At 39.7% G+C, this 17,583-nt stretch overlaps 1 protein-coding gene across 1 annotated transcript; it reads left to right on the top strand.

Moving 5' to 3' along the window:
• Positions 1-7,995: 7,995 nt before the first annotated feature.
• Positions 7,996-15,292, top strand: klhdc4 (kelch domain containing 4). The gene is made up of 13 exons (XM_058645558.1): positions 7,996-8,223; positions 9,257-9,348; positions 9,685-9,763; positions 10,030-10,128; positions 10,389-10,525; positions 11,325-11,417; positions 11,825-11,987; positions 12,109-12,187; positions 12,305-12,513; positions 13,190-13,424; positions 13,518-13,706; positions 13,877-14,002; positions 14,687-15,292. The coding sequence occupies exons 1-13, from the start codon at positions 8,125-8,127 to the stop codon at positions 14,857-14,859; spliced, it is 1,773 nt and encodes a 590-aa protein (XP_058501541.1). The 5' UTR covers positions 7,996-8,124; the 3' UTR covers positions 14,860-15,292.
• Positions 15,293-17,583: the final 2,291 nt, after the last annotated feature.

Genomic DNA, 17,583 nt, shown 5'->3' with positions numbered 1-17,583 from the left:
TGTTACAGATAAAAAATAAACATTAAAACTGATATATTCATTATTTCGAGGTCTGGGAAAACACAGATCAACATTTTTCAACATCTTTTGACATTTTATGGACCAAACAAGTACTCGATGCATCGAGAAAATAACCTAAATATGAATAGGTTATGAAAATAAGTGTTAGCTGTTCTTGACTTATACAATGACGTTCAAGAAAATGAATTATAAAGGAGTAAAAACTATAGAAATGAGCTTTCAAATACGTCTTAAGATAAATTGTGAATAAACAGCACAAAGACCCTTGATTGTGATTCATTATCTTGAGCTTAACCTGCCCTGAAGCCTGGAGTTCTCCCCCCGGACGAGTTACATGAACAACCTCGTGCTTCTGTGTTGGCAGTAAACTGTTGTCTGGTTCTGGAGGTTAACGTGACGCCCAGCTGACAAATGTACACAGAACCAAACCTTTTAATCCTCTGGAGTATTCAGAACATTGAGGTGGAAGAGGTGCATGACTGAGCCCAGAACCATGGACCGTAGGAGGAACTGGACCCACATACACCAGGATACACCGGGATCAAATGTTAATGTGACTTTCTAAGATGCAAATCAAATAAAAAGACTTTATTGAGTATTTGACTATAAACACCATAAACACCTGTAAACAATGGTAAATTATATTAAAACGACTGAGACATTATTGTTCAATTAACATAAAATAACATTGACCCAGAGATTATATTTACAGTAAAATATCATTTCCAATGCAGTTCAAGAAATTTTTTCATATGATTTGTGTGTAAAATGACTGTAGTTAATGTGTTGACAAAATTTAGTTTCCTCGCAATATTTAAGATTCCATTCCATTAGATTACATTAGATAAGATTAGAATAATTCTTTATTGTAAGAATATACTATGACATTTAGACGCACTGTCTGTCATTTAACCCCACAATCATTCAATCAGTGCGTTTGGGATTAAGAAATGAAGTTAAACACGGTCCGTTTCACTTGCCAAATAACCCTGCAGTACAAACATGAAGGTGCTGTATTGTCTCATGTCTCATGTGTGATTATAAAAAACTGTTCAGGAATCATGTCGTGCGTGTTTTTAATGGATCTTTATCTTTTGCCAGAGGGCATAAATTTGAGGATGTGAACACGAACACTGCGGTGATGGTGTGTGTGTATTGGACGCACTGACACTGACTGAGAAGTCTATTTATCTCTGACAAACACATATTACCGCAGGCTAACAGGTTCATATGTAATATTTATGACAATACAATCCACAGTTCAAAGGGTGAACAAAAATGTAATTATCGTGTCTAAAATAAGGCTGTTGTCTGGTGACTTGATGAGCTTCTGACCTCTCTGAGGATGAAATAGTTACAGCTGCATGTGAGGATCATAAACTCGCTAACACCACGAACATAGGGACACAGAGACAAAGAGACAAAGAGACACATGGACACATGTATGCTATAAAGAATGATTCAAAGCTCACAGAGACTTTATTAAAAACTGCTTTTTTGATGGTGGGAAGAAACCGGAATGCCCGGAGGAAAGCCTCGCAGACACGGGGAGAACATGCAAACTCTGCTCAGGCAGGAAATCAAACCCAGAACCTTATTGCTGTGAGGCAACAGTACTAACCGCTAACTAACCACTGTACCACCATACTGCCACAGTCTGTAGCTGTGATGATGGTGCAGTCAGAAGTCAAGAAGGAAAAAAACGTGAATGTAGACCAACTAACAATTATTTTCATAATCGATTAATCTGCCAGTTATTTGCTCGATTAATCAAGTGCTTGTTTGATCGGTGCTTACCAAACCTGGGAATGATGATGTCCTCAAATGTGTTGTTTTTGTCCACACAACAAAATGATTCATTTTTAAGGATTTCTTTGTTATATGGAGCAAAGAAACCAGAAAATATTCACATTTAAAAAGCTAAAAAATTGTTTTAATCACTGAAAACACCCCCACTAAAACCGATTATAAACGTTGCATACGACTATAGCATCTCGGGCTAGCCATTGTTAGCTATACTAGTCTATACCAGTCTATAGAAATGTGCGTGCACAGTTTGGGGTCAGAAAACACACTCGTACCATTAACTTGTACAACAGACCAACACATAATACATCATTTATCAGCTGCCTAAAGTTATGTTGTGGTCTTGAACGTAGCTAGCTTGTAGTTAGCTGCCGGCCGGCTAGCGCGTTGACAAGTAAACATGGTGTGCTAAATATACTTTCTCGCGTGTACGGCTAGGTTTATCTATAAGGTCAGAGTGAATAGCTGGCTACTGGATATCTGGCCACTTGCTAATATCATCTACCCAATCTTTTATGGAAGCTAGGTCAGGCAGACTATTGCCGTCAGCTAGTATTAATTTATTTAGGTATTGCTCGCGGTCCTTAATCAACAACAATAAAACATATTCAAAATTATGCGGTGGAGGACCGTGGACATACATGCTATTCGCTTACCTGTTGTGACGTTTTCTGACCCCAAACTGCGTGCGCATTCTCGCTAGGCTTGGAATGTTTGTATACAATTAAAGGGTCTATAAAAACCTCTATAAGGTATTATTTTACACACACAAACATCGTAGCAATATGTCCATTACATTGTACATCGTACAGTGTGTACGACTGACTTGATGTGAAACAAATAAGACAGAAGTACATTTAACAGTAAAATCTGATTTGAGGGGCCATTCCAGATATAACTTCCAACTAGAAACTAGGAAATCGTGACTTCCGACTACAACTAGAAAGCACCAGGAATCTTAGCAACATTAAAATGTGCTCTGAAAATCAGACTTTTCTGACGGCTACACATGCGGTTGCATTGTATAATTCTAGCACCTCTCAATTCAATTGTTTTCCATTATTTTATTGTACTTCCTCAATGTGGGCGGGGTCGCGCAAAACTGCTGTGACGAAGAAGGACATTCAGGCGACTGTGGAATCTTCAATTCTTGTGTCGGAGTCTTCCAGTGACGACACTCTCTGACAGAGCAGGTACCGAAAAAACACCTGCTCCTGTAAACTATGGAACCTTTTCTTATTTATTTCTTCCTGTCTTTCCACCACGACACCACTGTCCTTTATTCTCTCGCTGCCCGATCAGTCACGACCAGACGTTCAGGCGAGCAGGCAGACGATCGCAGATGAGCGCGGTATTGACGTAACTGTATTGAGTCACCAGAGCCCGAGGGGGCGAAACCGGAGCAGAAGAGCTGGGCTCAGGTGCAGAGCAGCCACTTGTTTTTATTTTTCATTAGAGTTAACAGCATTTATCCGGTCAGGATGTTGTGCTGACCTGTGTCTGACGTGGAAACAGCCTTTTCAAGGTTTCACTTAATTGATCTAGAAGGTCTGATCAGACCAAGTCAAGTTAAAGGGCCCCTAAAACGCTTAAGACAAATTGAAGTATCACCACATAAAGTTCTCAAGGTAAACATGTTGTCTTCTTCAACCAAAGCAAGAATGCGCCACCAACTGGGCTGTTGAAATATAACGAAGTACAACCCTTTGTTACTGTACAAAAATTCACGTATCTGTACTTGTGTCTGTGTTATTTACTGTATATTTCTAGCAACTTTTACTCCCACTACAGTTTTGCTATTCACACATCTCTCATATTCATTCACACGCTGCAACATGAGGTTAAGTGTCTTAAGGACAAATAGACTAGCAGAGCCAGCAGATTGAGCCACCGACAACCTAGCAGTTGACAGACAACTCACTCTACCACTGAGCCACCATGGCCCAATCCTAACTCCTCACTTTTTTTTAATACTTTTACTTCTAAAACTTAAAAAGGTGACTTCAACTTCTACCACTTCTACTTCCAAACACCTATGAGTTAACAAAATAACAAGTGGGCCCTTGAGAGCTGGTCCTAGACAGGTGACTTGACAGGTGATGAGGTTGGGGGAAGGATTAGCTTTTTTGCAGGGCTGCCTGCGTACATCTGCACAGTGTCTGTCAAGGATCTGAGTGAATGAACGACGACTTGCATTCATGTGAAACCTTACAGTTTCTCGCAATAGTAGAAGAACAACGACTTCTGTGAGCTGCAGGGCAGGGAATTGTTTACAAAGTAAACAAACTCCACATCCTGATGGGACATGCTGTTTAACAGGAAAGTTAACTAGTCAATACTCGGGTGTGCTCCATTCACATTGGAATTCCAGTCCAGTTGAGAGGTCACAAAAATGTGTACACACAGTAGTATCGTGAGTATATAGCAGTAGACAATGGATGGATGGTGTTATAGAAATGTGTACAGTGCTTATCAAATTTATTAGACCACCTGTCGTTTTTATGACAGGTGGTCTAATAAATGAAGTTTATTTGTTTTTTTTTTTGTTTGTTTTATAGAAAACACAAAAAGTTGTGTAAACATACTGGCCTTTAAAGGGTTAAAATTCTCAAAATAGAATTAATATTTGATATCTTTATTTCAGGCTGAAGTAGTTGAGTAGCATTGAGTAGTTTAAAGTGGGGAAATTGATTAATATACAGTATAAGTGTTTTTGGGAAGGTTACATTTTTTTGACGCTAGGAACAAATGTGTCAGGTTTTTGTGTAGCTTAGCCATTTTTGGCCAATTTAAAGAACTGAAAGGACAGTTCTAAATGTTTCAAAAAATGATTTTCAAATTTTCAAATTTGAGCTATTTTCATTCAACACAGCCAAAATGACTTTACAATAAAAAACAGAATGGCACAAAATGTCCCTAGAATCACTTAAAGTTTATGAACTGTATAGTCCATTGCACTTAAACAACCCTGAACTATCTCTTCAAATCAATCCTCTTATACAGGATGTATATCATTAAATGATAATAAATGGGGGCTTTTTGCAGCACAAGGAAAAAAAAGTGTGACTTCCATGCTTCAGCCTTGAGGTGCTGGATGTGATGATATGACTTCCTCAAGGCCCCTATTGACCTTTTCCCCAACAACAAACAGCTCTTACTCTCTGTAACTATACAAAGACTCAAAGAAGCCACATGGCAAAAGATTGTGTATTTATTTACTGCTGTGTGAGACAAAAATGGGAAAAATTCACTGACATTTTGCTACTCACATGCAATAGTTAACACCCTCACACACACACACACACACACACACACACACACACACACACACACACGCCCTGGGGTGCCTCAGACAGACATGCAACAAAGGTTTGCAGTCAGGAGTGAGTGGTGGGCAAAGCAGTCATGTGCTTTGTGTGTGTAGTCAGCTGACCCAAGCCTGTGTGTGTGTGTGTGTGTGTGTGTGTGTGTGTGTGAGCTCTTATGACTTATTCACTTGCGTGACTGTAATTGAGTAGTTTTTTTGTGTACTTGTACTTTTTAAAGTCATCTTCAAAAGTTGTAATTTTACTTTTACTTAAGTATGTTTTTTTGGTGTACTACGTACTACTAAGTACTACGTTTTAAAACACATCCATTAATGAGTAAAATAATAGTAATTCACATACCAGAAACTTTGTCAGGTATTAATGAGGACAGGTGAATGATGATGAGGACAGGTGAATTATGATGAGGACAGGGGAATGATGAGAACAGGTGAATAATGATGAGGACAGGTGAATAATGATGAGGACAGGTGAACGACTTGGACATGTGAATGATGAGGACAGGTGAGTGAATGATGAGGACTGGTGAATGATGAGGACAGATGAATAATGATGAGGACAGGTGAACAACAAGGACAGATGAATGATGAGGATAGGTGAGTGAATGATGAGGACAGGTAAACAACAAGGACATGTGAATGATGAGGACAGAAGACAGGTGAACGACAGAACATGTGAATGATGAGGACAGAGGGCAGGTGAATGATGAGGACAGGTGACAGGTCAGGACAGAGGACAGGTGAATGATGAGGACAGGTGACAGGTTCCTGAGTGAGTGAGAACGTTAACGCATTTGTGACCATTGACCCATTTTGACTGATACATTATGTGTTTACATATAAAGGTTTGCCTTTAATTAAAAACACTTCATGTCAGATTTGTGTTCCCATGTCCTTTTTGCACGACACAAGAAAGAACCCTGACTTTTGATATATTTTTATATATATTTACATTTTAAACAAGCTACTTTTTTACTTTAACTTGAGTACATTTTTAGACCAGTACTTTTACTTGAGTATAATATTCCAGTACTCATTCCACCCTCAAATTAAAAATCAGAATCAGAAAGAGCTGACCATGAAAAACTGGGCATGAAGAATCCTCGTGTCACACTGTGTCGTCGTCTGTTTGCAATCATCGTGAACAGATGTGGAATAATGACAAATGATGGAGATGGTGATACTGATAAATGTTCCATTTAAACTGAGCGGAGCTCATCCATTCACAGAGAGGCAGATAAGACGAATGAGAGGGCAACTCGTGTGTATTGTACAATATTTCACACACACAAAGCAGGCATCACTTTTGATAGGATTCAGTTGAAGAATGGTCCGAATGAATATCGACACTGACATAATGTGTCAACATGACTTAAATACAAACCACATCGTTTCAGAATATAAAGAAAACCTCAAGTAACTTATACAAATGTTGAATTTATGTCTTATAGAAGTGACTTTAACTACATACAACATAAAAAAAACACTTTAGTGATCTGGCTCAGATTATACCTACAGGTCCTGGATGACTGGGTTCAGAGAAAGACCCAACTGCCCCCTTCTGTTATCAAGGAGAACTGCCTTTCAGTTTTAGAGACTTCTGTTGCAGGATCTCTATTTTTAGGGCCATTTTCCAAGAATAACTACAAAATGAGATAATGATAATGACAAAAACGAATAAATAACACATAGCTATCAGTATTGGAGATAAAATGAAGTGAGTTCTTATTTAAAGTGTTTGTGTTTGCCCCAATGTGTGTGTGATCTTGTCTTCAGGACTTTTTCCTGGTATAATCAATGACCTTGTCAGTCCTCATGGAGACCTAACCTGGTCCTAATGAGGCAGAACCTCATTTCTAAGTTTTGGACTAAGATTTGAATTGTGGTTAGGTTTTAAGTAGTAAACTGGTTATGGTTAAGGATTGAGATAAATGCTTTATAATATGGCTTTGATTAGGCTGAGGCTAAATGAATGGAAGTGAATGTGAGTTTTTAAAACAACTTGTCATTACAAGGAACTCACATTCATTCACATGTGTGTGTTGTTTTAGTAATAAAGAAACGCCATATCAGGGAGTGAAGACACTTCACTACTAATTGGTAGCTGTCACTTTCCCTCTGTGACATTCAACACACTCTGAAGATAAATGGACACGTGTCTTTAAACATGATGACACATAGATTCATGTGATGCACATACACACGTTTACGTTTAACACTTTAGTGTTTCATTTTTAAAAAAAAATAATATTAATGCTACTACTACTACTAATAATAATAATGTTAATACAGGTAATAGGTGGTGTTGTATTGGATTTTTCTTCTTCTTAACCCTTAGAACCCAGAGCATTTAGGCTGCTTTTTTCCATTACTATGCTAAAACCTATATACAGAGGCTATATGTATAATACTGTATATGTGCAATATAGAGTGTCTTATATCCTTTTTTTCAGCACAACCTATAGTCAATCTGATGAAATTATATATTTTTTTTTCATTTTCACTAGGTATATAAACACACCTGAGCAAAGAAAGTACTCAAAGTTAAACATTTAACACCTCATTACAGCCAGCGATAACATGTTATTTTGGCAAATGACAATAAATCAATTTTTCCTGCTTCGCTCACTTAAAAACAAAATATTAAACACAAAATACATAACTTAAAATATAAATATCATGAAATTCTGTGATATTTCTGTGAGTTCAAGCCTTTAAAATCAGTTTAATATTGTTGTTGTTTTGTGGCGCCCTGGTCCAGTGTGTCATCCGTGCCGCTAGGAGGCGCTGCTACATGTCCACGCGCTTCTTACGCCTAGTTTGTTGCCGGAAGTAAATGCTCCTTAGTTGTCAGAGGCGGCGGCGTGTGGGTTTCGCACGCGAGTTTGTTTGGATTCCCACGCGGCACTGGGTTCTTTGACAGAAACTAGAGGAAAATTAACAAATTATTGTCGAACATAAACACGACAACAATGGGCAAAAAGGGCAGGAAAGAAAATAAGGTGAAGGGCGCGGAGAAGACCGCGGCCAAGATGGAGAAGAAGGTTTCAAAGAGGTCCAAACGAGAAGAGGTAATGTATTAATACTTATACTTGTATATAGGACACAAATGGAAAGGTTTTTTTGTTTTTTTACTACAAATTCTAAATAAAACGAGATGTATTCTCGACAGAAATGAGCACACAGTGGCTGACTGCCTGTTGTTTTGAAGTAGGGCTGCAGCAAATGTTTGTTTTCGTCATTGATTTTTTTTTTGCTTGTTTGGTCCGTAAAGTGTTAGAAAATGTTGAAAGAACCTGGAAATGATGAATGTGAATGTCTTGTTTTGTCCTCAAGTGTAATGATGTCTTACATTTTACATGGAGCAAAGAAACCAGAACATATTCACATAAGAATCTGAAAAACCAGACAGACTAGCTGGTTAACAGATTATCAAAATAGTTTGATATGGTTAATTTAGTAATCATTTAGAATAATAGTTGCCCTAGTTTGAAGATATTGATATAAAGAGACCTTTAATGCTTGTGTTAAAGCACAAGCATTAAAGGTTATTGGAATCAAAATATGTGCCCTAATGATAATATAATAATACAAATAATACTAATAATAATAACGGTCTCAAGATAGATCTATGAAATTAGGCAAGTTTATTTATATATTCAAAGTGCTTTACAATAAAAAAGAAAGAAAAAAATACAGCAGCATTTAAGCTGTAAAAGGCATATTAGAACACATTTAAATAAAGAGTTAAAAAAAGAAGGGAGAAAAAGGAAATTAAAAAGAGATTAAAAGTTACAGCTGAGGTGCAGCAGTGATGATAATTCAATTTTTATTCAAACGCAGTGGCAAACAGGTGGGTTTTCAGGTATTTGTGGAATAAAAACTGAAGGCTTTATGTTCCATGTTTTGTTGACAAATAATAAAGAGACAACCACATCCAAGTTAAATATACTCTTAACGCTGGGCAGAATTTACAAAATGATATACAGATTGATTACCAATCAGGTGACATTTAATACATTTTACAGCATATTTAGTTTATCTTACATTCCATTCCTTCCTCCTTTACTTATATCCTTTCTTTCTCCCTTTTCCTATCTCCAGGAGGATTTGGAGGCTCTGATTGCCGAGTTTCAGAATCTGGATGCCAAGAAGACGCAGGTTGTGGAGTCGACATGTCCTCCCCCATCACCGAGGTGAACGCTGCACTTCTGTCAAACATGTTGTCACAAACTTGACTGCAAGTAAATGCAGGAAAAACCAACAGCACGTACCTTTAACACTAAAATCCAGATCCTTATCTGATCAAGCCACATAGATATTAGCTTTTTATCATTTATCATTTTTATTATTTTATACCGGTGAAGGTGCTGCTAGATATAAAATGCATGACTGATTTAAAATCACTCTGAAGTGGACTGGACACATATATTTACCTCATAGCAGTTTGTTTAGAAGAAAAGGTCCTCAAAGAGACAACATTGTCTCGTTTGATCAACATCAACATGTTGCTGTTTCTTTATGCTTTTCAGGCTGAGCTCGTCTCTCTCTGCTCATCCCGAGAAAGATGAACTCATTATGTTTGGAGGAGAATTCTTCAATGGAAAGAAGGTAGTTACACACTTTACACTCTTCTTAATGAGACTTGAATATAGTCAACAATCACTGAACTGGGTTTATTATGGCTGACATTTTTAATTAATCTAATGGTTGTTTCAAACAAAAAAAGGTCTTATATGAAGTGTATGTGAGGTGTGAAGGCTTTGATGCAGATGGTTTCTTCTTTTCCCATTTTTTTTGTGTGTGACATGAGTGACTTCTCTGTTTAAAAACCCCTTGTTACCTTTTTATTTATTTATTTATTTATTTTTTTGCAGACCTACCTGTACAACGACCTGTTTTTCTACAACATCAAGAAAGACTGCTGGGTGAAATCAGAGATTCCCGGTCCTCCTCCGCCTCGCTGCGCTCACCAGGTGAAGGCCACAGAGTCACACCTCAACTTTTCTTTTGGCGTGCACGCTCAAACAATTCTTAAATCAGCCACAAGAGGGCAGACTGCTGCATAATAGAACAGATCATGGGAAACTTTGAGTCATATCAGCAATGTCATCATGCCTGTTGCATGGAAACCAATTAAATCTGAGGACATCAGGCCTCCTTATCTCACTCTACTTTTGCAGCCCTCTAGTCTCACCCACACCTCCCTCCCTCCCTCTTTTTTTCCTCCCCTCAGGCGGTGGTTGTTCCCCAGGGTGGGGGCCAGCTCTGGGTGTTTGGGGGAGAGTTTGCGTCTCCGAATGGGGAACAGTTCTACCACTACAAGGACCTGTGGGTGCTGCACCTTGCCACACACACCTGGGAGAACATCAAGTATGTGCACAGCGGTGACAGTAAAACAAACGCCTGGAAAAATAGAACGAAAGTGCAGCAGACTGAATGAGACAATGACAAATATAAAAATGATGTTAATCAATTACAAAAAGTAACTGCCGACATAATAACTTGTTTTTTTCTGAATAAAAACAAGAGTTTTTAATTTAATTTAATCAACACAATGTTGATTAAGCCTATCAACTCGTATCTATCATTATATTTTGTCCAATATTGCTTGATTTAATCAATTTCTTATATTTTTTGTGATGTTAGGTGAGCTTGAGAGTTTTGAAAGGCACTTAATTTAAATAAATTATTAGTATTATAAAGACAAGAAGGCTGCTTATGTGACTGGGGCTGAAAATGCTCTGAATGACCCATGAAAAGCTTCAGTGGAAGTGGATTCTATTGCTAAAAATGAACTTGGGTTTTCAGTAGGACTTCACGGTCATATTTTTTTATCATGGTCATGCTTTTAGCTTTTCAAGAAAGTGATTGTCCGATGTTGGAAACGTGTGCTGGATGAAGTGTGGACGAGTCCGACTGTGTTAAAAGACAGATACGCTGTACAACACGTAACTTACAGTAGAACTGTAGAAACAACAACGCTTCTCTCTGTCTCTCTCTCTGTGTCTGTGTAGGTCGTCTCGACATGACGGCAGTGCTTTGTTATGATTCAAAAGTCCACAGGGAGGCAGTAGAAGTTCCGTCATGGAGTTTTAATTATGTGATTATTTTCTTGTTTCAATATTTGGGCAACAGTGCTCTATGACACTGCGGTTTGTGTTTTTCCCAGAGCGCCTGGTGGTCCGTCAGGCCGCAGTGGTCACCGGATGGTCCTCAGCAAGAAGCAGCTGCTGGTGTTTGGAGGTTTCCATGAGAGCACGAGGTAGGCAGACGTTACTGAATCATAATAAACAACAGTAGTGTCGCAAATGTAATTATACTCTGGTGTGAGGCAGATTTATTCCCAGTAAGATAATTTACTGTCTCATCATCCTCCTCTTCTTCACATATACTTCACACACTCCCATAGTGACATTAGATTAAGATGGAGAGGGAGATCAGATGACTTTAATTATTAAGTATTATTTTATTTGTTTAATTCTTCACACTCTGCTCTAACTCCGATCACATACCCTGGTATAAACAGTAGAACAGTATTTCTGATTTTCCTCCAAGTATCGCCAGATGAAGCTCGCGTACCACTTGTGGTACACGTACCACAGTTTGTGAACCATGGCTGTAAAGAATGAAAGGAAAAATGTCACTCACTTAACCCATTTTTCTTTCTAGGGATTTCATCTATTACAACGACGTCTACTCTTTCTCCCTGGACACTTTTACCTGGTCCCGCCTCACTCCATCAGGCTCCGCCCCCTCCCCGCGCTCGGCCTGTCAGATGACGTCCACGCCCGACGGCACAGGTGTGATCATCTATGGTGGATACTCTAAAGTGGTGAGTGTGTGTGTGTGTGTGTGTGTGTTCGTGTTCTGAGGCTACAGTTTTGTGTGTACAAGTGTATCAGGTTTTTTGCAACGCGGCAACTTGTTGATATTTTGTATTTCTGTTCATTTAGAGAGTCAAGAAGGACGTGGAGAAGGGAACCATCCACTCTGACATGTTTCTGCTGAAGCGAGATGGTAAAGACGGCCAAGGTATGAAACATTTGCACCCGAGAGACAAGAAATGTACTGCATGTGTTTCTTGTTTTCCAGTTACAGAGAAACCAGTGACGTGTCTCAGCTGCTGTTGTTTTGTTGTGTGTCCTCCAGAGAAGTGGTCCTGGTCCAGGGTGAGTCCCTCAGGGAGCAAGCCTCCTCCTCGCTCCGGCTTCTCTCTGGCGGTGGGCCCAGCAGGGAGGGCGGTGCTGTTTGGCGGCGTCTGTGACGAGGAAGAGGAGGAGACGCTGGAGGGCGACTTCTTCAACGACCTGTACCTCTATGACACGGTCAAGAACCGCTGGTTCCCCGGACTGCTGCGAGTGAGTTCCAGCGCAATATTATATCTATATATGGTGACGAGATATGGTATTAGATTTGGGATATCTGTGCTATCTGTGATGACTTTTCCTGGTTTTAAAAGTTGAATAAATAACTAAAATACACCGAAAAAATACATGGAATTTACAAAATTACATTTTAAATCACCAAAATTCATATTTATAGACAATATCATTGTTTCTAACACACATAAACTAAATCAGGTATCATCTGAAATGAAAGGTAGTAATAAGTGTTTATGATGTCATAAACAGTTGATTTGTCTTTATTTTAAGAGTGTATTTACAGTGTATTGTCACTCTCACTCTTTGAGAAGCAAGGAACTGTAAAAGCGCTTGTAACCGGAGGGTCGCCAGTTATACATTTCAACTTTGTAACTGTCTTTTTCAACAGTTTTTGAAGAGATAAATATTCTTGATATATTAAGGATGATATATATAAGGATCTTGAGACCAAACATTAAAACACATGAGCCCACATTGTCTCCAGTGTTGATATTTATTTACTTATTCAAGTGTGAAGACCATCAGTTCCAGTTAATCGGTGTTTAGAGGGAGCGGCCTGTTTTTCCAGTGTTAGTGTGCACAGCAGGGAGGTCACTTTCCTGTGTGTTTGTCTCATGTGTTGTTGTTGTTGTTGTTGTTTCTCTCTGTTCAGGGAAACAAGACCGAGAAGAAGAAAAGACGAAGGGGGAAGAAGAGCGGCGCGGAGGGGGAGGGAGCAGAGGAGGGGGAGGAAGGGGAGGAGGCGGCGTCCCGAGGACCCACTGAGGTCATCAAGGAGATCGTCACGGAGGACGGCACGGTGATGACCATCAAGGAAGTGATCCCCGGAGCTCAGGAGGAGGAAGAGGAGGAGGAGGAGGAGGAAGAAGAAGAAGAAGAGGAGGATGGTAAGATTCCACACACACAAACACACATGAACATTCAGATTCCCATCAATTTGCTGATTCAGATTCAGATAAAAAATATCTGAATCTTCTCAGGTTCTGCGTCTGCTAACCTGGTGGAGCCGTGCCCGAGGTCCAGCGCCATGGCAACGGTGCGCCAGGGCAAGCTCTACCTGTACGGAGGGATGTTTGAAGTTGGCGACCGCCAGTTCACCCTGAACGACTTCTACTGTCTGGACCTGCATAAGATGGACCAGTGGGAGACGCTGGTGGAAATGGATCCAAGTGAGTCAGAAAGACAAGAACCACCTAAGGCGCCATCAGTGGCATCGCGACCGCGGAGTGAAGCGCAGCCACTGTCGGCTGATTCATGTCCGATGATGAGACGGCACAGAACGGGTGTGAGGTTTCATCTGGATTTATGATCCTCTCTCTCTCTCTCTCTCTCTCCTCAGAGACGCAGGAGTGGCTGGAAGAGTCTGAGTCAGAGGACGACGAAGAGGAGGGCGAGGAGGTAAAAGGAGCAGAGGGAGAGGAAGTGGAAAAGAAGGAGTCAGAAGAGGAAAGCGAGGATGAGGAAGGCAAGGGATTCATCTGTCACTCACGTTACCTGTCAATGTGATTTATATTGAGCCGCACCTTTGTTATTCAATTAGGATGTGACGTACTTTATATTACAGTCCTTTGTGGGTGTTATTGACTTCACTGTGACACAGAAACAAATTTTAACCCCTTCACAAAAGTCTCACCTAATAATCACATAAGTCTACATTATCTCAAGAGTACCTTATCTCGCTCTTTGACTGCCTTTTTTGACCGGAACCCGAAGCTTGCGTCACTTTGAAAACCGTTCACTCCCCTGCACCAGAGTCCATTGAGAAAATCAGCGATTTAACATCACGGCACACAGTAGTTGTTGATCCACTGCCGCCTCCGTCAGTGACTTCAGATGTCATATTTTGCAGCTTCTGTGTTTAAAAAACCTGCGTCCGGACTTCCTTCAGTGACACAAACTTACCAGATGAGGCAACAGTAGAACAGCAGCTCCTGTGTCCCTGCGAGCTAAAAACACACATTTTTCTCTATGGAGAAAATCTCTAAATTGTATATTGGTGGATTGTATATCCCGTATGTAACCACGTTTCACAGGACTGTGTCTGTTCTTTGAGGTTTGGGCGCTTAAATCTGTCTTAAAGGGTTCATTATGTGTAAATGTAAATCTTGTACCTGCACCTTCGTGCTCTTTACTCTTCGTCTGTGTCCAGATGAAGACGAGCACCCAGCTGTGCAGGAGGGGGAGACGGTGACAGATTACCAGAGCCGCACAGAGCAGTACTGGATAGGAGTGGCGCGAACTAACATGGGCCCCGACGCCAAGGACAAAAAGGTCGCAAAGGTCGCCGTCACCATGGCGAAAGTCTTCTATGAAGACCAGTAGTGGAACAAGGCAGACTGAGTGTATGTGTGTGAGTGAGTGAGTGTGTAAAATATCTTTTTTCTAATGTGACATGAATGAACGATGTTAACTTTTATAAACCAAAACAAGAACGATCTTCCAGCTGAATTTATGAACTACTTTTAATTTCTTATCAGTACATTTAGGTATAAATCATGTTTTCTCCTCAATAAAATATATATTACTGGGCCCAAGCACAAGCTGGAAACACATCACTGTTGTTGTGTTCAACTACAAGTTACTCATCCATTACGCTCACAGCAGAATCAACGTTCCTTCATGTTCTTTTCTCCAAATATGACTTTTTATGTAACATTTAATTATGGCTGGGCAATATGGGAAACAATCTTATCACGAGATACTTTTTTACATCATCTGATATCAATATATGTCACGATATAAATCAAATCAATATTTCTGTAAGTCTTTATACAAGATCTGTATACATATATATATATATATATAGATATACATATCTATGTGTATATATATACATATATATATAGATATACATATATGTGTCTATATATATACATATATGTATATATATATACATATACATATATATACAGTATATATATATATATATATATATATATACATACACATATATATGTTGGGATATAAAGCTGCTCACAGGTTGTTTCTTCAGACTATACAATACACTAATACTAAACTATCTACTGTTAATGATCTGTGTTAACTTTCTATTTCAGCTTTTTCAATGTTAAATGAAGGATATCTGCGTGCGTTAGAAACATGGTCAGATTCACAAATAATTAGTCATCAAGTGCCTTGTTTTTTTTTTAAGTACAATTTTGTCTATTCCATGTGCTTTTTAATCCAGTATAATTAATATGATTCTCAACAGCCTTTAAAACCAGGAAGTCATCACAGACCTAAGACAACGTCTCGTAAGGTCTGATAGTTTTGTCTGTTTTTCACATGAAGCAGGAAACATAGAGATTACGTGTTTGTTTAGAGACAGAATAATCAAAGTTACACACTGCAGCTTTAACTTTTTTATTTTATAATTTTTTTACACACATTCCAAGGTATTAGGAAACATCAATTTGTGTAAAGTTTGATCAGTTTGAACTGATTTTCAACACTATTTGTTTTATTATAACAATATTTACACCGCAGCATGCATTTGTGTATGATCTAAATAGGATTTGTCTCCACCTGGTGGGCATTTGTTGTTACTGCAGTCACTCAGGTAGAGAGTCATCTTTAAATAGCTCGGCTCCTGCACAGTTTAACAGCTTAAGAAAAGGGAGATAAAGGCCTGTATAAAAACATGAGGACTCCGTTTAATTTAATTTATCTGTGATTAGCTTTTTCCTGCCGTTCACATTCTCACTAACTGGGCTCTTCTTTCCTCCCAGTAGTCAGATTTATAGATTTCTCTGGGTTTTGTTGCCCCCTGCAGAAACTCGGCAGCAACACAATTCCTTTGTCTGGAGTTTTTACAGACAAGGAGGCGACTGGAGAGTAAAGAGAAATAAAGACGGAGACGGAGCAGATGGCAAGCTGAGCTGAGAGGAGTGACAAGAAATCAAGATGATATGGATGTAAGGTGAAGGTATAGAGAGAGAGAGCAGGTGAGAAGGATGAGATGACATGATGGTGGGAGGAGGAGGAGGAGGAGGAGGAAGAGGGGATGAGTGCATGATAAGTCCGTGAAGACATCAGTCACAGTGCGAGCACCAGCCTTTTCCCTCTGTGACCTATTTTATCCTCCATCAGCATGCTGAACAAGGGATGAGAAGAGGCTGATGAATAATAGAGGAGAAGAGAAGGGGGATGGATGAGAATGAGGCTGCCCTCCTCTCCTTCGTTGCTCCTCCTCCTCCTCCTTTCACCCCCCCCCCCCCCTTTAAAATTTAACTGAGACAAAAAAAGATGTAATAAATAACTGAGGAGATTTTTTTGGGTGCACCGCCGCGGTGCTGACGCGAGGCCGCGCTCCGTGGAATCGTCACACGTGCGTCAGCTGTGACTGAGACGGGAACAAAAGTTGTGCACGGAGGAATATTTTGAGAAGTTTGTGCACATTTTGTTGATGGAATACACTCAGTGGCCACTTTATTAGGTACACAGGACCCCTGTGAGGAAGTCTGCGCAGAACTTCAACCTCTTGTGTGTTTGGAGATTGTCTCCTGTGGATTAGTGGTAGAGCTGCTCGTCTTTCAACTGAAAGGCCTTGGGTTTGATCTCAAATGACATCAAAATAATAATATTTCACATAGTTTCACAATAAAAGTGTTTGTGAATTAAAGGTGACTGTTTCCCTTGTTTTCCAAAACCTTTTATAAGCAGATCTGTTTGTGGTTGTCAGTTCACAGTCAGTGAAGTACAAAGGTCCAAGGCGTCCCCATGTAATCATTGACCGCCCATGCAGACGACTGTGCTCATCGATCGCTTGGAGATGTCACACGGTGGATGCACGGAGCAGATGGTGAGCAAACACAGGAAGATGCTGGATGAGGTCAGAGGAAAATTTGAACTCGCCACATTTTGCCTTTCACTCAGAGACGCTGACCCTTGAGAAGCTCGTTCCCGTGTCTCTGTCCTCTGTAGGGTTTTAAATGGTTAATCAAACAGTGCCCAAACGTGGTCAAAGCAGAAGTCTGGTCGCTTTTTTCAGCTATAACTCTAGCGCCCCCTACAGTTTTGGAGGACATCTTTTTTAATGACACCACC

Source organism: Solea solea, chromosome 12 (genome assembly GCF_958295425.1).
Source record: "Solea solea chromosome 12, fSolSol10.1, whole genome shotgun sequence".
NCBI lineage: Eukaryota > Metazoa > Chordata > Actinopteri > Pleuronectiformes > Soleidae > Solea > Solea solea.
The sequence above is the reverse complement of the archived record's forward strand: the minus strand, read 5'-3'. Positions and strand labels throughout refer to the sequence as shown.